The following is a 19,908-nucleotide window of genomic DNA, read 5'->3' as shown; positions in this document are numbered from 1 at the left end:
GCTGTCGTGTCTAATTGATGGGTGATATTAACTATAAAACCTGACTCCTGTCCCCTGCCTAGGCCCTGTTTGTATTCATGGCTCTGTCGTTCGCTCGGGATGAGATCATTTGGCTGCTACGACATGCAGACAACATCCAGAAGAAGAGCACAGATGACTTTATTGACAAGTAAGACATCCTACTGACTCAACTTGTAACTATGGGGTTTCCCCTCATGAAATGTAGTGGTCCTGTGTAAAAATGCATCTCCGCGACACGTTTTTCTCTTGCTTGACTGCCATCAGGAGGCTAAAAGTGCGATGTCTCAAAGATTTTTAAATAAAATTACCCTTTAAGGAAAGCCGTGGTGTGTAGGAGTATTGAGCATGCTAATGAAGTTTAGGTCTTCTATTCTCTTATACTAAATAAAAAATAATACGCAATATGCAACAATTTCAATGATTTTACTGAGTTACAGTTCATATAAGGGAATCAGTCAATTGAAATAAATAAATTAGGCCCTAATCTATGGATTTCACATGACTGGGCAGGGGCGCAGCCATGGGTGGGGCCTGGCAGGGCATAGACCCCCACCCACTAGGGAGCCAGGCCCAGCCAATAAGAATGGAGTTTTTCCCCATAAAAGGGCTTTATTACAGACATAAATACTCCTCAGTTTCATCAGCTGTCCGGGTGGCTGGTCTCAGATGATTTCTCAAGTGAAGAAGCTGTATGTGGAGGTTCCTGGGCTGGCGTGGTTACACATGGTCTGCGGTTGTGAGGCCGGTTGGAAGTACTGCCAAATTCTCTAAAACAACATTTGAGAAATTAACATTCAATTCTCTGGCAACGGCTCTGGTGGACATTCGTGCAGTCAACATGCCAATTGCACGCTCCCTCAACTTGAGACATCTGTGGCATTGTGTTCTATGGCAAAACTGCACATTTTAGAGTGGCATTTTATAGTCCCCAGCACAAGGTGCACCTGGGTAATGATCATGCTGTTTAATCAGCTTCTTGATATGCCACACCTGTCAGGTGGATGGATTATTTTGGCAAAGGAGAAATGCTCACGAACAGGGATGTAAAGACATTTGTGCACAAAATTGAAGAGAAATAAGATTTGTGTATATGGAAAGTTTCTGGGATCTTTTATTTCAGCTAATCAAACATGGGACCAACACTTTACATTTTGCGTTTATGTTTTGTATAGATCATTTTTGCTATTCTATGTCCTCAGGCACATTGCAGAGCTGATCTTCTACATGGAGGAGCTAAGGGCCCATGTGAGGAAGTATGGTCCTGTCATGCAGAGGTACTATGTCCAGTACCTGTCTGGCTTCGATGCCGTGGTGCTCAACGAGCTAGTACAGGTAAAGACTGCTAGCTGAAGCTCACATGGGCTCCCTCTCAAATGGCACTGTATTCCCTATACAGCACATACTGAAAGTATTCAGACCCCTTGACTTTTTACACATTTTGGTACGTTAGACTTATTCTAATATGTATTAAATCGTTTTTTTCGTCATCAATCTACACACAATACCACAAGGCAAAAATAGTTTTTTATTTTTATTTAAATATCACATTTACATAAGTATTCGGACCCTTTACTCAGTATTTTGTTGAAGGATTGTTGGCAGTGATTACAGCCTCGAGTCTTTTTGGGTATGACGCTACAAGCTTGACACACCTGTATTTGTGGAGTTTCTCCCATTCTTCTCTGCAGAGCCTCTCAAGTTCTGTCAGGTTGGATGGGGAGCGTCGCTGCACAGCTATTTTCAGGTCTCTCCAAAGATGCTCGATCGGGTTCAATTCCGGGCTCTGGCTGGTCCACTCAAATACATTCAGAGATGTTCCAAAGCCACTCCTGCGTTGTCTTAGCTGTGTGCTTAAGGTGGTTGTCCTGTTGAAAGGTGAACCTTCGCCCCCGGTCTGAGGTCCTGAGCGCTCTGGAGCAGGTTTTCATCAAGGATATCTCTATACTTTGCTCCGTTCATCTTTCCCTCGATCCTGACTAGTTTCCCCGTCCCTGTCGCTGAAAAACATTCCCACAGCATGATGCTGCTACCCCCATGCTTCACCGTGAGGATGATGCCAGGTTTGATGCCAGGCATTCAGGCTAGATAATCTTCTTTCTCATGGTCTGAGAGTCCTTTAGGTGCCTTTTGGCAAACTCCAAATGGGCTGTCATATGCCTTTTACTGAGGAGTGGCTTCCATCTGGCCACTCTACCATAAAGGCCTGATTGGTAGAGTGCTGTATAGATGGTTGTCCTTCTGGAAGGTTCTCCCATCTCCACAGATGGGGCTCTGTCAGAGTGACCATCGGGGGCCAATGCCCTTCTCCCCTGATTGCTCAGTTAGGCCGGGAGGCCAGCTCTTGGAAGAGTCTTGGTGGTTCCAAACTTCTTACATTTAAGAATGATGGAGGCCACTGTTATTTGGGGGACCTTCAATGCTGCCTTTCTAAATAATGTCCAATCATTTGAATTTACCACAGGTGGACTCCAATCAAGTTGTAGAAACATCTCAAGTATGGTCAATGGAAACAGGACGCACCTGAGCTCATTTTCAAGTCTCATAGCAAAGGGCCTGAATAATTTCATTTTTTAAATTTATTTTTTTAAATACTTTTGCAAAAATGTCTATTAACCTGTGTTCACTTTGTCATTATGGGCTATTGTGTGTAGATTGATGATTTTAATTTTAATTTTAGAATAAGGCTGTAACGTATCAAAATGTGAAGGGTCTGAATTATTTCCGAATGCACTGTATGTATTGCACGACATATGACCATGGTCCATAGTGCCCAGGTCAAAAGTAGTTTACTAAGAAGGGATTAGGGTGCCATTTCAGAGGAACTCATTGTCAATGTTCTCCCTTTGGTTTCATAATATCTTAGTATTTATGATCTAGGGTATTGACTGATGATCCAGTGTACTGTACTATGTTATATGCTGGTTTCTATTTTGAAGAAAAACAACAGAGCTGACCACTAGATGGAGACCAAGTATTTTCTTGATTTTATTTTTTGCTTGGCCATGTCTCGCTCTCTGATATGCAGTGTGAATTCCTACTTTAAACAGTGTCTAACTGATGCCCTGTCCTCTCCTCATTTTCCTCTCCTCTAGAATCTGTCCGTCTGTCCTGAGGATGAGTCCATTATCATGTCCTCCTTCGTCAACACCATGACTTCCCTCGGCGTCAAACAAGGTATTCAACCTAACACGGCCTGCCACTCATATTACAGAAATATCATCAACAATAAATCGTTTCTCATTGAGACTGTTGTTGATAACACAGTTCAATCCATCCTGTTGCTGTACAGTAAATATTCCAGGTTAAGAAATGTCTACTTGATCATGCTTAGTTGTTTTTTATCTAGCCATGTTAGTCTTGAGAACTAAAAGCCATTGTCTGTTGTTTTGGTAATGGCTGAGTGAAGGACAGATGAAAGGAGGGAGGGCAGATGGCGACTCTGCCCTCCCTCCTTCCTGTGTCACGGTGATCCCATATCTGAGTGAATTGTCTCTGTCGGTGTTACAGTGGAAGACGGGGACGTGTTTGATTTCAGGGGCATGAGGCTGGACTGGTTCAGATTGCAGGTAAGAAGCCATCAGGAAAATGAGACCAGCTTTGCGGCTGGAGCTGGGAGGCAGACGTGGGTTCAAAGAGTATTTGAAATAATTTCACAATACTTTATCTCTGCTCAATTGAGCTTGTTTGGTGCAATGGAACAACTATAATAGTCTCAAAAGTGTCAAACCCAGCCCATCTGGCACTCCAGGCAGGCTAGAGTAAAGGCCTAAAGTATTTTGAAAGATTTTGAATATTTTTTGAACCCAGGTCTGGCTGAAAGGCCACTGTGCTCTGTGTGTGTGTCGTAATTAGCGCTCATAATTAGCTAGTAATGAGAGAGCAGTGTTTAGCATGCTACACTACTCCAGTTACCCTACTCCTGTCTTACTGTTTCCTATCTGTAGGCCTGTGTGTGTGAGACATGTGGGGGAGGGGAACCAATATATAACTGATATAGGACAGTTTAGTCTTTTAGATCGTAATGAATAAGAGGGGGGACCTGTTCCTAGATCCACACTCCACTTTGTGAATACAGGCCCAGAGCGATGTTCTGTATACCTGTGTGAGAAGCCCCACTGCACATTCATTTAACAGACTAGTAATAGAGAATATGGCCTGAGATATTGTGAGGAGGACAAATGTCTATTCATCATAAAGACATCTGTTTTCTTTTTTTATTCATGTGCATGATGTACATGTTATTTGAAGTGATGAAAAAGAAATGTCCATGTTCTCAGGGAAAATAACTTATGGATATTGGAAGATAGATTCTGGGCCCCATTCCCTAACCATTTCTTAAAAATGAATTTGGAATGAATGACAATAAATATTCTTCTTTGAAGCAGTGTTTGTTTAAGAATCGTTGCACGTCTTTTATCCTGTCCCAAATAAATCGCAACTCACCCCAGAAAAGAGAGATGGCATATTATTTTCAAGTGTGGTTGAGTTGAGCTCTCGCTCTCTCGCTTTTTTTTTCTCTCTCAATCACGCTTGACTCCTCAGTACTCTGCTGAGATCAACACAACCATCCCTGCTGTCAGGGACCCACATCACTCTCCCTGACCCGTTGGTCGGCTCGCCGTTTCGCTGCCTTCCGATTCGCCCAGCCCTCAACTCAGATGGATATTTCAGGGTGCGTCCCAAATGGCGCCCTGTTCACATTACTTTTGACCAGGGCCTTACGAGTTAGGTCTTTAGGCCCTGGTCAAAAGTAGTGCACTACATAGGGAATTGGGTGCCATTAGTGACGTACCATCCCACTCAACTCCCTCTGAGATGTTTGATCTTAGCTCAGGGCCTCGGCAAGAAATTCTTCAACTCTGAAAAGTTTCTCCGTTTAGTCAGCAGGCAAGGGGAAAAGAGAAAAGCTTCCATGTGTGGAATGGGGACTGTTTTCCCAACACAGCTGAACAACTCTTTTCTCAAGTCTCATGGTTTTTCTACTGACTGCGCTACACCCTTCACAGCCAACCTCTTAACACTATGATAGCAAAAACAGAACTGCTCAGATTACAAGAAGCAGGATGTTGGTTTATTCACTGTGTTTTTGCGTTCAGTGTTTGCCAGGGTCAAAGCAAATTCAGAAAGTACTTTAAACATTATGTACAAGAACAGCTGACAAATGTATGAACAGCTATACTGTATACACAGTATATGCCTATATCTACATATTCAGGTGTCACTGTGGTCCCTAGAAAATAGATGGTTGTAAATAAGAATGTGTCAGCGAATAATCCTCGTTTATCAAGATGGTCCTGAAAGCTTCATGTTTGGATCAGAACCTAAACCTGTCTGTTCCACAAGCATCAAGAACACTACTTCTAAAGGTTCTACCACATGTGCTCTCTTCTCCTCCGAGCTGCTTGTCAACCACAACCCACAAGCCATGTGAGCGGTTACAGCACTATGGCAGACACAGACCGTGTCATAAGCCATATCAATGTTCTTTCTATCTATCAAGTACTTTTCTTTATTTTCTTTAAATCTCTCATAGTTTTGTTTTGGAAACTCTTGTTGTTTGTCTGATCCATTAAGTGAACATGTTGGATGAGAAACACAAGCTGCCATTACCACAGTAAGATCATGTTAGTGATTGTAATCTAAACTGAGTCTTGCATCGTGTCATGATCTAACTCCAACTAGCAGATGTTGGTTGAGCCACAGTTGGACTGGATTGAGGGAAGAGAAACCCTAACCCTCTCTCTTTCTCTGTTTTTCTCTTGTCATGTCTCTTTTCTCCACGGTGCTGTTTTCTAATTCAGTTCTGACAATGGCACCATGAACATCATGCAACAGCACTTTACGTTTCGAAATAGGCCTTAAATTTCAATCATTTTAAGCTTTCCCCTTGCCTAATTTTTCAATATATTGTCCTTGCTCAGACGTTTGAACAACGGTTGTGTGGGTTTAGCACCTGCTAAATGTCTTTGTGGCTGTGGTACCAGGTTGGCATCGAATGCTCTTTAAGTTGGCAGGAATTTAGAGATGTTGAAACCCGGTGGAACATGTTCGAGTCAACACTTTCGCTGCATTTTCTCACACTTGTGTAGCTCACAATGACTTCTTTCCAAAAAGTATGTGCTTTTATTTTTGGACTCTCAGATTGATTCTCTAAGGCCTAGTTGTACCCTGGTAACGCAGATGTTTCACTGCTATTGTTGTGTTGCCCAAATTACACCCTATTCCCTACATATTGCGCCATAGGGCTCTGGTCAAAAGTAGTGCACTATGTGAATAGGGTGCCATTTGGGACGCAGTTTCAGAACTGTAGCCATTTTCCTTTTGACGATCTCGACAATCAAAGAAAGCATTGTCTTGAACTTTGCAAAGACACCAGAGAGAATCTGTTTTGCATACAGTCTTGGTTTGATACCATATGCTTTGGGAGGAAATTGTGTTATTTGGCTATTGTCAGTATCAGCGGTATCAAGTTAACACGGACGTCTTCCCAGAAATCTTTCCTTAGATGTTAATGATATGGTAACTCATCCAACCACACTTTTCCTTCCAGACTCCCACTGACTTCCAAATTGAATCAGCTTTTTCTTTAATTCCTAGGAAAGAGGCAGTTTTTGGGAAAGTGGCAAAGGAACGCTACTAATAGGAAAATGATTCTTTAAAAGACTTCAAACTGCATGAAGCCAGAAATCTGTTGATTTGATATATTTGACAAATAAAACAGATATAAAGCCGCTTCAGCTGTAGACAACATTACATACAGTACCAGTCAAAAGTTTGGACATCTACTCATTTTCTACATTGTAGAATAATAGTGAAGACATCAAAACTATGAAATAACACATATGGAATCATGTAGTAACCAAAAACATTTTAAACAAATAGAAATCCTTCAAAGTAGCCACCCTTTGCCTTGATGACAGCTTTGCACACTCTTGGCATTCTCTCAATCATCTTCGTGAGGTAGTCACCTGGAATGCATTTCAATTATCAGGTTGCCTTGTTCATTTGTGGAATTTCTTACCTTCTTAATGCGTTTGAGCCAATCAGTTGTGTTGTGACATGGTAGGGGTGGTATACAGAAGATAGCCCTATTTGGTAAAATACCAAGCCCATATTATGGCAAGAACAGCTCCAATAAGCAAAGAGAAACAAAATACAGAACATTTCAAGAACTTTTAACGTTTTTTCAAGTGCATTCGCAAAACCATCAAGCGCAATGATGAAACTGTCTCATGAGGACCACCACAGGAAAGGAAGACCCAGAGTTACCTCTGCTGCAGAGGATACGTTCATTAGAGTTAACTGCATCTCAGATTGCAACCCAAATAAATGCTTCACAGAGTTCAAGTGATACGCCATCCCATCTGGTTTGCGCGTAGTGGGACTGCCATTTTGTTTTTCAACAGGACAATGACCCAAAACAAAGCTCCAGGCTGTGTGAAGGCTATTTGACCAAGAAGGAGAGTGGTGGAGTGCTGCATCAGATGTCCGGGTCTCCACAATCACCCAACCTCAACCCAATTGAGATGGTTTACCCGACCTCAACCCAATTGAGATGGTTTTGGATGAGTTGGACTGCAGAGTGAAGGAAAAGCAGCCAAAAAGTGCTCAGCATATGTGGGACTGTTGGAAAAGCATTCCCCATGAAGCTGGTTGAGAGAATGCCAATTGTGCAAAGCTGTCATGTAAAGGGTGGCTACTTTGAAGAATCTCAAATATAAAATATATTTTGATTTTGTTTAACACTTTTGGTTACTGCATGATTCCATATGTAATTTCATAGTTATGTCTTCACTATTTTTCTACAATGTAGAACATAGTAAAAATAAGAAAAACCCTTGGATGAGAAGGTACGTGTTGTGTTTTCCTCTGGTCAGACCTACCAATAATGCCTTGTTTATCTCTTGGTTAGGCGTATACTAGCGTGTCCAAGGCTTCTCTGGGCATCGCAGACCACCGTGAGCTAGGCAAGATGATGAATACCATTATATTCCACACCAAGATGGTGGATTCCCTGGTGGAGATGCTGGTGGAGACGTCTGACCTCTCCATATTCTGGTAAGTAAACCTTGTTTGCGCCAGAACAACCCAAAGGGCAGGAGCATATCTCCTGTTTCCATAGCGTGAGGCAGCTTGGTGTAGAAGTACACCCCCTGGACAAGACGCTAGTTTGCAGCAGGGCCTATTCTGGTAAGGGTCTACGTTGACATTTACGTCCGTGTCCAGTTCAGTTACACAGCCGTTTAAAACAGTAAAAGGTATTAGGTTATGTGGACTCCATCTTCTGGTAGGCGTCTACATTTGGGATTCGGATTCCTATTTAGAAAAACGTACATGTTCCATTTAAAATAAAATAAAATAAAATGTTACCAGGAAAAGCCCATTGAGATCCAGAGTCTCTTTTTCAATGGAGGCAGCAACAATCAATACATTACAAAATTAAAACATACAGCATTACAATACAATTCACCAGCATGATCCAGCCTATAATAAGCATTTACACTCCTGTAACATTCTCCCATAAAAAATGTAAATGAATTCAGTGGCACAAACATATCTAGATGCAGCATGGATTGTAGACTATTCCATGCCTCTGGTGCACAAGACGAGAAGGCAGTCTTACCTAATACTGTAAATGTCCTGGGGTCTTAAGTAGAAACCACCTAGCAGACCGAGTATGGTAACTGCTGGTGGTGAAGGAGACCAGACTACAGAGGTAAAGAGGGAGTTTATCCAAAAGGGCTTTGTAGACGAACACATACAAATGTAGCTTTCTGCACATATAAAGTGAGGTCCAACCCACCATTTTGGTACAAGGTGCAATGGGTGAGTGACTTGGCATTTGTAATAAAGCGCAATGGATGCATGATAAACAGAGTCCAGTTTCTGTAAGACAGAGGAGGCTGCATGCCTATACAACAAGTCACCATAGTCAATTACAGAGAGAAATGTGGCCTGAACAAGCTTCTTTCTAGCCATAAGCAGGAAGAAAGGCTTATTATTAAAATAAAAACCCAATTTCAGTTTCTTCACAAGATTATCCATATGAACTTCAAAGGACATGTCATCCAACTACACTGCTCAAAAAAAAAAAAGGGAACACTAAAATAACACATCCTAGATCTGAATGAATGAAATATTCTTATTAAATACTTTTTTCTTTACATGGTTGAATGTGCTGACAACAAAATCACACAAAAATTATCAATGGAAATCAAATTTATCAACCCATGGAGGTCTGCATTTGGAGTCACACTCAAAATTAAAGTGGAAAACCACACTACAGGCTAATCCAACTTTGATGTAATGTCCTTAAAACAAGTCAAAATGAGGCTCAGTAGTGTGTGTGGCCTCCACGTGCCTGTATGACCTCCCTACAACGCCTGGGCATGCTCCTGATGAGGTGGCGGATGGTCTCCTGAGGGATCTCCTCCCAGACCTGGACTAAAGCATCCGTCAACTCCTGGACAGTCTGTGGTGCAACGTGGCGTTGGTGGATGGAGCGAGACATGATGTCCCAGATGTGCTCAATTGGATTCAGGTCTGGGGAACGGGCGGGCCAGTCCATAGCATCAATGCCTTCCTCTTGCAGGAACTGCTGACACACTCCAGCCACATGAGGTCTAGCATTGTCTTGCATTAGGAGGAACCCAGGACCAACCGCACCAGCGTATGGTCTCACAAGGGGTCTAAGGATCTCATCTCGGTACCTAATGACAGTCAGGCTACCTCTGGCAAGCACATGGAGGGCTGTGCGGCCCCCCAAAGAAATGCCACCCCACACCATGACTGACCCACCGCCAAACCGGTCATGCTGGAGGATGTTGCAGGCAGCAGAACGTTCTCTACGGTGTCTCCAGACTCTCACGTCTGTCACATGTGCTCAGTGTGAGCCTGCTTTCATCTGTGAACAGCACAGGGCGCCAGTGGCGAATTTGCCAATCTTGGTGTTCTCTGGCAAATGCCAAACTTCCTGCACGGTGTTGGGCTGTAAGCACAACCCCCACCTGTGGACGTCGGGCCCTCATACCACCCTCATGGAGTCTGTTTCTGATCGTTTGAGCAGACACATGCACATTTGTGGCCTGCTGGAGGTCCTTTTGCAGGGCTCTGGCAGTGCTCCTCCTGCTCCTCCTTGCACAAAGGCGGAGGTAGCGGTCCTGCTGCTGGGTTGTTGCCCTCCTACGGCCTCCTCCACGTCTCTTGATGTACTGGCCTGTCTCCTGGTAGCGCCTCCATGCTCTGGACACTACGCTGACAGACACAGCAAACCTTGTTGCCACAGCTCGCATTGATGTGCCATCCTGGATGAACTGCACTACCTGAGCCACTTGTGTGGGTTGTAGACTCCGTCTCATGCTACCACTAGAGTGAAAGCACCGCCAGCATTCAAAAGTGACCAAAACATCAGCCAGGAAGCATAGGAACTGAGAAGTGGTCTGTGGTCACCACCTGCAGAATCACTCCTTTATTGGGGTGTCTTGCTAATTGCCTATAATTTCCACCTGTTGTCTATTCCATTTGCACAACAGCATGTGAAATTTATTGTCAATCAGTGTTGCTTCCTAAGTGGACAGTTTGATTTCACAGAAGTGTGATTGACTTGGAGTTACATTGTGTTGTTTAAGTGTTCCCTTTATTTTTTTGAGCAGTGTATATACCTAGGTATTTGTAGGATGCCACTTTTTTTCAATTTATAAGCCACCAGATGTGACAACGCTAACCTTCTTTGGCTGAGTGTGAGCTCTGGTGAAGTTCATTAATTAATTTTTTTCTATGTTCAAGACCAGTTTGACACCATAAAGGGAGGCCTACAGTGACTGAAAGCAGTCTGGAGCTCTTCAACAGCCTGAACCAGAGAAGGGGCACATGAATATATGACTATTATTTGCATATAGATACAACTTTGCTGGTTGCATCCCAGTTCCCAAATCATAAATAAAAATTGAGAACAACACAGGAGCTAAAATGGAACCCTGGGGCACACCTCTATTAATCTCAAGAAAGCTAGACTTGTGATTGTCAGTATATCCACATTGTGTTCTGTCAGAAAGATAGTTCCTAAACCAATTTACTGCCCCTTTACTGAGACCAATGTTACTGAGTCTAGCTTGCAACAATTCATGGTCAACTGAATCAAAGGCCTTTGATGAATCCACAAACAGAGCAGCACAATGTTGTTTTTTATCAGGTGCGTTTGTCATTTGCCACTGCCATAGCTGCAGTTGTGGTGTTGTTCCCCGATCTAAAGCCAGACTGAACCCCGTTCAGCATGTTATTTTTAATTAAGACATTTTTTAACTGGGTTCACTAGGGATTCATAGACTTTGGCCAGGATAAGGAGTTTGGAGATAGGACAATAGTTTTTAGCATCTGAGGGATCTCCTTCCTTTAGCAGTGGGAGGACATAAGCTGATTTCCAAATGCTTGTTATGGAATTGGTCAAGAGACTCAAGTTGAAAATGTGACCCACACGTTCAGTAATAATACCAGCTGCTATCTTAAAGAGGTAGGGATCCAGGTTTTCTGGGCCTGCAGACTTTGTGTCTGCCTTTAATGCTTTATAGACCTCGGCATAAGAAACAGGCTCAAAGTTAATGGTTCACATGAGGGCCTATATCATAGTTTACTGTAACAGAGCTTACATTAGAGACCTGGGCCCCACCATTATCAAAAACTGAACCAGCAGATATGAAGTGCTTGTTAAAAACCTCTACAATATCGTCTCTGTCCTTCACTTCTTTAGAATCCATCATTAAATGGTCAGGAAGGCCAGAGGATACATTAGAACCTGACACTGATTTTATTAGCTTCCAAAACTTGGTAGGGTTGTTAAGGTTCTCTGTGACTGTATTTAGATAGAAATCTGATTTGGACTTCCTGATCAATCCTGTACATTTGTTTCTTAGCGCTCTGAAGGAGGCCCAGTCAACAGGAGCATTGAGTGAAATGGCGCCGGAGCAGATGGCAGACGTTTTACGTGCCCCTAACCGATTGTTTTTTTGTTTGTTTATCTGTGTTGTTTGAAATGTATTTTTTTTAAATATTTTTGCACATAATGTTGCCGCTACCGTCTCTTATGACTGAAAATAACTTCTAAATCAAATCAAATCAAATCAAATTTTATTAGTCACATACACATGGTTAGCAGATGTTAATGCGAGTGTAGCGAAATGCTTGTGCTTCTAGTTCCGACAATGCAGTAATAACAACAAGTAATCTAACCTAACAATTCCACAACTACTACCTTATACACGCAAGTGTAAAGGGATAAAGAATATGTACATAAAGATATATGAATGAGTGATGGTACAGAACGGCATAGGCAAGATGCAGTACATGGTATAGAGTACGGTATATACCTATGAGATGAGTACTGTAGGGTATGTAAACATAAAGTGGCATAGTATAAAGTGGCTAGTGGTCCATGTATTACATAAGATGGCAAGATGCAGTAGATGATATAGAGTACAGTATATACATATACATAAGAGATGTGTAATGTAGGGTATGTAAACATTATATTAGGTGGCATTGTTTAAAGTGGCTGGTGGTACGTTTTTACATAATTTCCATCAATTCCCATTTTTAAAGTGGCTGGAGTTGAGTCAGTATGTTGGCAGCGGCCGCTAAATGTTAGTGGTGGCTGTTTAACAGTCTGATGGCCTTGAGATAGAAGCTGTTTTTCAGTCTCTCGGTCCCTGCATTGATGCACCTGTACTGACCTCGCCTTCTGGATGATAGCGGGGTGAACAGGCAGTGGCTTGGGTGGTTGTTGTCCTTGATGATCTTTATGGCCTTCCTGTGACATCGGGTGGTGTAGGTGTCCTGGAGGGCAGGTAGTTTGCCCCGGGTGATGCGTTCTGCAGACCTCACTACCCTCTGGAGAGCCTTACGGTTGTGGGCGGAGCAGTTGCCGTACCAGGCGGTGATACAGCCCGACAGGATGCTCTCGATTGTGCATCTGTAGAAGTTTGTGAGTGCTTTTGGTGACAAGCCGAATTTCTTCAACCTCCTGAGGTTGAAGAGGCGCTGCTGCGCCTTCTTCACAATGCTGTCTGTGTGGGTGGACCAATTCAGTTTGTCCGTGATGTGTACACCGAGGAACTTAAAACTTTCCACCTTCTCCACTACTGACCCGTCGATGTGGATAGGGGGGTACTCCCTCTGCTGTTTCCTGAAGTCCACAATCATCTCCTTTGTTTTGTTGACGTTGAGTGTGAGTGTGAGGTTATTTTCCTGACACCACACTCCGAGGGCCCTCACCTCCTCCCTGTAGGCCGTCTCGTCGTTGTTGGTAATCAAGCCTACCACTGTAGTGTCGTCCGCAAACTTGATGATTGAGTTGGAGGTGTGCATGGCCACGCAGTCGTGGGTGAACAGGGAGTACAGGAGAGGGCTCAGAACGCACCCTTGTGGGGCCCCAGTGTTGAGGATCAGCGGGGTGGAGATGTTGTTACCTACCCTCACCACCTGGGGGCGGCCCGTCAGAAAGTCCAGGACCCAGTTGCACAGGGCGGGGTCGAGACCCAGGGTCTCGAGCTTGATGACGAGTTTGGAGGGTACTATGGTGTTAAATGCTGAGCTGTAGTCGATGAACAGCATTCTCACATAGGTATTCCTCTTGTCCAGATGGGTTAGGGCAGTGTGCAGTGTGGTTGCGATTGCGTCGTCTGTGGACCTATTGGGTCGGTAAGCAAATTGGAGTGGGTCTAGGGTGTCCGGTAGGGTGGAGGTGATATGGTCCTTGACTAGTCTCTCAAAACACTTCATGATGACGGAAGTGAGTGCTACGGGGCGGTAGTCGTTTAGCTCAGTTACCTTAGCTTTCTTGGGAACAGGAACAATGGTGGCCCTCTTGAAGCATGTGGGAACAGCAGACTGGGATAAGGATTGATTGAATATGTTCTGTAAACACACCAGCCAGCTGGTCTGCGCATGCTCTGAGGACGCGGCTGGGAATGCCGTCTGGGCCTGCAGCCTTGCGAGGGTTAACACGTTTAAATGTTTTACTCACCTCGGCTGCAGTGAAGGAGAGCCCGCAGGTTTTGGTAGCGGGCCGTGTCAGTGGCACTGTATTGTCCTCAAAGCGGGCAAAAAAGATATTTAGCCTGTCTGGGAGCAAGACATCCTGGTCCGCGACGGGGCTGGTTTTCTTTTTGTAATCCGTGATAGACTGTAGACCCTGCCACATACCTCTTGTATCTGAGCTGTTCAATTGCGATTCTATTTTGTCTCTGTACTGGGACTTTGCCTGTTTGATAGCCTTGCGGAGAGAATAGCTACACTGTGTGTATTCGGTCATGTTTCCGGTCACCTTGCCCTGGTTAAAAGCAGTGGTTCGCGCTTTCAGTTTCACGCGAATGCTGCCGTCAATCCACGGTTTCTGGTTTGGGAATGTTTTAATCGTTGCTGTGGGTACGACATCGTCAATGCACTTCCTAATGAACTCGCTCACCGAATCAGCATATTCTTCAATGTTGTTGTTGGACGCAATGCGGAACATATTCCAATCCGCGTGATCGAAGCAGTCTTGAAGCGTGGAATCAGATTGGTCGGACCAGCGTTGAACAGACCTGAGTGCGGGAGCTTGTTGTTTTAATTTCTGTTTGTAGGCTGGAATCAACAAAATGGAGTCGTGGTCAGCTTTTCCGAAAGGGGGGCGGGGGAGGGCCTTATATGCGTCGCGGAAGTTAGTATAACAGTGATCCAGAGTTTTGCCAGCCCTGGTAGGACAATCGATGTGCTGATAGAATTTAGGGAGTTTTGTTTTTAGATTAGCCTTGTTAAAATCCCCAGCTACGATGAATGCAGCCTCAGGGTGTGTGGTTTCCAGTTTACAGAGAGTCAGATAGAGTTCGTTCAGGGCCATCGATGTGTCTGCTTGGGGGGGAATATATACGGCTGTGATTATGACCGAAGAGAATTCCCTTGGTAGATAATGCGGTCGACATTTGATTGTGAGGAGTTCTAGATCAGGTGAACAGAATGACTTGAGTTCCTGAGTGTTGTTATGATGATCACACCACGTCTCGTTAATCATGAGGCATACCCCCCCGCCCCTCTTCTTACCAGAAAGATGTTTGTTTCTGTCTGCGCGATGCGTGAAGAAACCAGCTGGCTGCACCGACTCCGTTAGCGTCTTTTGAGTTAGCCATGTTTCCGTGAAGCAGAGCACGTTGCAATCCCTGATGTCTCTCTGGAATCTTACCCGTGCTCGGATTTCATCGACCTTATTGTCAAGAGACTGGACATTGGCGAGTAGTATGCTAGGGAGTGGAGCGCGATGTGCCCGTCTCCGAAGCCTGACCAGGAGACCGCTACGTTTGCCCCTTTTACGGCGTCGCGTAGGCTCCCCGGCTGGGATCAGGTCCATTGTATTGGGTGGAAGGCAAAACACTGGATCCGTTTCGGGAAAGTCATATTCCTGGTAGGAACGGTGGTTAGTTGACGTTACTCGTATATTCAGTAGTTCCTCCCCACTGTATGTAATGAAATCTAAGATCACCTGGGGTACCAATGTAAGAAATAACACATAAAAAAACAAAATACTGCATATTTTCCAAGGAACGCGAAGCGAGGCTGCCATCTCGCTCGGCGCCGGAAGTAGTAGGGGAGACATCAGGACTGCGATTACTCACCACGGACTAGCAGAATCCCTTTTCTCCTTTCACGACTCTGACGAGCCCGAGGCGGAGGATATATGGCTCCCTCGGGAACAGGCCCCGACCCCAGTGATCTGTGTGAAGAGGAGGCAGAGAAAGAGAGGCCGGAGGGCGGGCTGCCTTCTGAGGAGTAGGAGGCGATCGAATAAACCCCCACAACCCTTAAATCTGCTCGCAAACATGCAATCTTTGGACAATAAAATGGACGAGTTATTGGGAAGATTAAACTACCAACGGGACATTAAAAACTGTTACATCTTATGCTTCACGGAGTTGTGGCTGAACGACAACAATCTCACTTACAGGTGGCTGGTTATACGGTGTACCGGTAGGATAGAACAGCGGCGTCTGGTAAGACCAGGTAAAACCAAACCATAACAGACTACAAAGGGAAGCACAGCCGAGAGTTGCCCAGTGACACGAACCTACCGGATGAGCTAAACTACATCTATGCTCGCTTCGAGGCAAATAACACTGAAACATGCATGAGGGCACCAGCTGTACCGGAAGACTGTGTGATCACGCTCTCCGTAGCCGATGTGAGTAAGACCTTTAGACAGGTCAACATTCACAAGGCCGCAGGGCCAGACGGATTACCAGGACTTGTACTGCGAGCATGCGCTGACAAACTAGCAAGTGTCTTCACTGACATTTTCAACCTCTCCGTGTCGGAGTCTGTAATACCAACATGTTTTAAGCAGACCACCATAGTGCCTCTACCCAAGAACACGAAGGTAAACTGCCTAAATGACTACTGACCCGTAGCACTCACGTCTGTAGCCATGAAGTGCTTTGAAAGGCTGGTCATGGCTCACATCAACACCATCATCCCAGAAACCCTAGACCCACTCCAATTTGCATACCACCTCAACAGATGATGCAGTCTCTATTGCACTCCACACTGCCCTTTCCCACCTGGACAAAAGGAACACCTATGTGAGAATGCTATTCATTGACTACAGCTCAGCGTTCAACACCATAGTGCCCTCAAAGCTCATCACTAAGCTTAAGAACCCTGGGACTAAACATCTCCCTCTGCAGCTGGATTCTGGACTTCCTGACGGGCCGCCCCCAGGTGGTAAGGGTAGGTAACAACACATCCGCCACGCTGATCCTCAGCACAGGGGCCCCTCAGGGGTGCTTGCTCAGTCCCCTCCTGTACTCCCTGTTCACTCATGACTGCACGGCCAGGCACGACTCCAACACCATCATTAAATTTGCCGATGACACAACAGTGATCACCGTCAACAACGAGACAGCCTTTAGGGAGGAGGTCAGAGACCTGGCAATGTGGTGCCAGGACAACAACCTCTCCCTCAACGTGATCAAGACAAAGGAGATGATTGTGGACTACAGGAAAAAGAGGACTGAGCACACCCCCATTCTCATCGACGGGGCTGTAGTGGAGTAGGTTGAGAGCTTCAAGTTCCTTGGTGTCCACATCACCAACAAACTAACATGGTCCAAGCACACCATGACAGTCCTGAAGCGGGCACGACAAAACCTATTCCCCCTCAGGAGACTGAAAAGATTTGGCATGGGTCCTCAGATCCTCAAAAGGTTCTACAGCTGCACCATCGAGAGCATCCTGACTGGTTGCATTACTGCCTGGTATGGCGATTTCTCGGCCTCCGACCGCAAGGCACTACAGAGGGTAGTGCGAACAGCCCAGTACATCCCTGGGGCCAAGCTTCCTGCCATCCAGGACCTCTATACCAGGCGGTGTCAGAGGAAAGCCCTAAAGTATCAAAGACTCCAGCCACCCTAGTCATCGACTGTTCTCTCTGCTACCACACGGCAAGCGGTAGCGGAGCGCCAGGTCTAGGTCCAAGAGGCTTCTAAACAGCTTCTACCCCCAAGCCATAAGACTCCTGAACATCTAGTCAAATGGCTACCCAAACTATTCACATCGCCCCCCTCCCCTCTCCACATCACTGCCACTCTCTGTTGTCATCTATGCATAGTCACTTTAATTAACTCTATCTACATGTACAGGGCTCCGGGCAGCCGAGCGGAAATGGAGGAAAACTCGCCTCCCTGCGGACCTGGCATCCTTTCACTCCCTCCTCTCTACATTTTCCTCTTCTGTCTCTGCTGCTAAAGCCACTTTCTACCACTCTAAATTCCAAGCATCTGCCTCTAACCCTAGGAAGCTCTTTGCCACCTTCTCCTCCCTCCTGAATCCTCCTCCCCCTCCCCCCCCCTCCTCCCTCTCTGCAGACGACTTCGTCAACCATTTTGAAAAGAAGGTCGACGACATCCGATCCTCGTTTGCTAAGTCAAACGACACCGCTGGTTCTGCTCACACTGCCCAACCCTGTGCTTTGACCTCTTTCTCCCCTCTCTCTCCAGATGAAATCTCGCGTCTTGTGACGGCCGGCCGCCCAACAACCTGCCCGCTTGACCCTATCCCCTCCTCTCTTCTCCAGACCATTTCCGGAGACCTTCTACCTTACCTCACCTCGCTCATCAACTCATCCCTGACCGCTGGCTACGTCCCTTCCGTCTTCAAGAGAGCGAGAGTTGCACCCCTTCTGAAAAAACCTACACTCGATCCCTCCGATCTCAACAACTACAGACCAGTATCCCTTCTTTCTTTTCTCTCCAAAACTCTTGAACGTGCCGTCCTTGGCCAGCTCTCCTGCTATCTCTCTCAGAATGACCTTCTTGATCCAAATCAGTCAGGTTTCAAGACTAGTCACTCAACTGAGACTGCTCTTCTCTGTATCACGGAGGCGCTCCGCACTGCTAAAGCTAACTCTCTCTCCTCTGCTCTCATCCTTCTAGACCTATCGGCTGCCTTCGATACTGTGAACCATCAGATCCTCCTCTCCACCCTCTCCGAGTTGGGCATCTCCGGCGCGGCCCACGCTTGGATTGCGTCCTACCTGACAGGTTGCTCCTACCAGGTGGCGTGGCGAGAATCTGTCTCCTCACCACGCGCTCTCACCACTGGTGTCCCCCAGGGCTCTGTTCTAGGCCCTCTCCTATTCTCGCTATACACCAAGTCACTTGGCTCTGTCATAACCTCACATGGTCTCTCCTATCATTGCTATGCAGACGACACACAATTAATCTTCTCCTTTCCCCCTTCTGATGACCAGGTGGCGAATCGCATCTCTGCATGTCTGGCAGACATATCAGTGTGGATGACGGATCACCACCTCAAGCTGAACCTCGGCAAGACGGAGCTGCTCTTCCTCCCGGGGAAGGACTGTCCGTTCCATGATCTCGCCATCACGGTTGACAACTCCATTGTGTCCTCCTCCCAGAGCGCTAAGAACCTTGGCGTGATCCTGGACAACACCCTGTCGTTCTCCACCAACATCAAGGCGGTGGCCCGTTCCTGTAGGTTCATGCTCTACAACATCCGCAGAGTACGACCCTGCCTCACACAGGAAGCGGCGCAGGTCCTAATCCAGGCACTTGTCATCTCCCGTCTGGATTACTGCAACTCGCTGTTGGCTGGGCTCCCTGCCTGTGCCATTAAACCCCTACAACTCATCCAGAACGCCGCAGCCCGTCTGGTGTTCAACCTTCCCAAGTTCTCTCACGTCACCCCGCTCCTCCGCTCTCTCCACTGGCTTCCAGTTGAAGCTCGCATCCGCTACAAGACCATGGTGCTTGCCTACGGAGCTGTGAGGGGAACGGCACCTCAGTACCTTCAGGCTCTGATCAGGCCCTACACCCAAACAAGGGCACTGCGTTCATCCACCTCTGGCCTGCTCGCCTCCCTACCACTGAGGAAGTACAGTTCCCGCTCAGCCCAGTCAAAACTGTTCGCTGCTCTGGCACCCCAATGGTGGAACAAACTCCCTCACGACGCCAGGACAGCGGAGTCAATCACCACCTTCCGGAGACACCTGAAACCCCACCTCTTCAAGGAATACCTAGGATAAAGCAATCCTTCTGCCCCCCCCCCCCCTTAAAATGATCTAGATGCACTATTGTAAAGTGGCTGTTCCACTGGATGTCATAAGGTGAATGCACCAATTTGTAAGTCGCTCTGGATAAGAGCGTCTGCTAAATGACTTAAATGTAAATGTAAATGTACATACTACATCAACTAACCGGTACACCAGCACATTGACTCTGTACCGGCACCCCCCTGTATATATTGTTATTGTTTACTGCTCCTCTTTAATTACTTGTTACTTTTCTCTCTTATTGTTATCCATATTTTTTTTTAATGAACTGTCGTTTAGGGGCTCGTAAATAAGCA

The 19,908-nt window shown here is 45.8% G+C and overlaps 1 protein-coding gene across 6 annotated transcripts in view; it reads left to right on the top strand.

The window, feature by feature from the left end:
- LOC129816543 (nck-associated protein 1-like) overlaps positions 1–19,908 on the top strand; it is an 82,251-nt gene that overhangs the window by 22,195 nt on the left and 40,148 nt on the right. For 3 of the 6 annotated variants that reach the window (XM_055871125.1, XM_055871124.1, XM_055871122.1), the window contains 5 exons: positions 63–169; positions 1,221–1,353; positions 3,114–3,195; positions 3,529–3,587; positions 7,934–8,079. In XM_055871125.1, the coding sequence (XP_055727100.1) occupies positions 63–169; positions 1,221–1,353; positions 3,114–3,195; positions 3,529–3,587; positions 7,934–8,079 (527 nt within the window). Of the gene's footprint in view, positions 1–62; positions 170–1,220; positions 1,354–3,113; positions 3,198–3,521; positions 3,588–7,933; positions 8,080–19,908 lie in introns of all 6 variants that reach the window. The other 3 variants (XM_055871123.1, XM_055871121.1, XM_055871120.1) reach the window with 1 other exon arrangement.

This window comes from Salvelinus fontinalis, chromosome 19 (genome assembly GCF_029448725.1).
Source record: "Salvelinus fontinalis isolate EN_2023a chromosome 19, ASM2944872v1, whole genome shotgun sequence".
NCBI classification, from domain to species: Eukaryota; Metazoa; Chordata; class Actinopteri; order Salmoniformes; family Salmonidae; genus Salvelinus; species Salvelinus fontinalis.
Note: the sequence above shows the minus strand (reverse complement) of the source record. Positions and strands in the feature narration are given on the sequence as shown.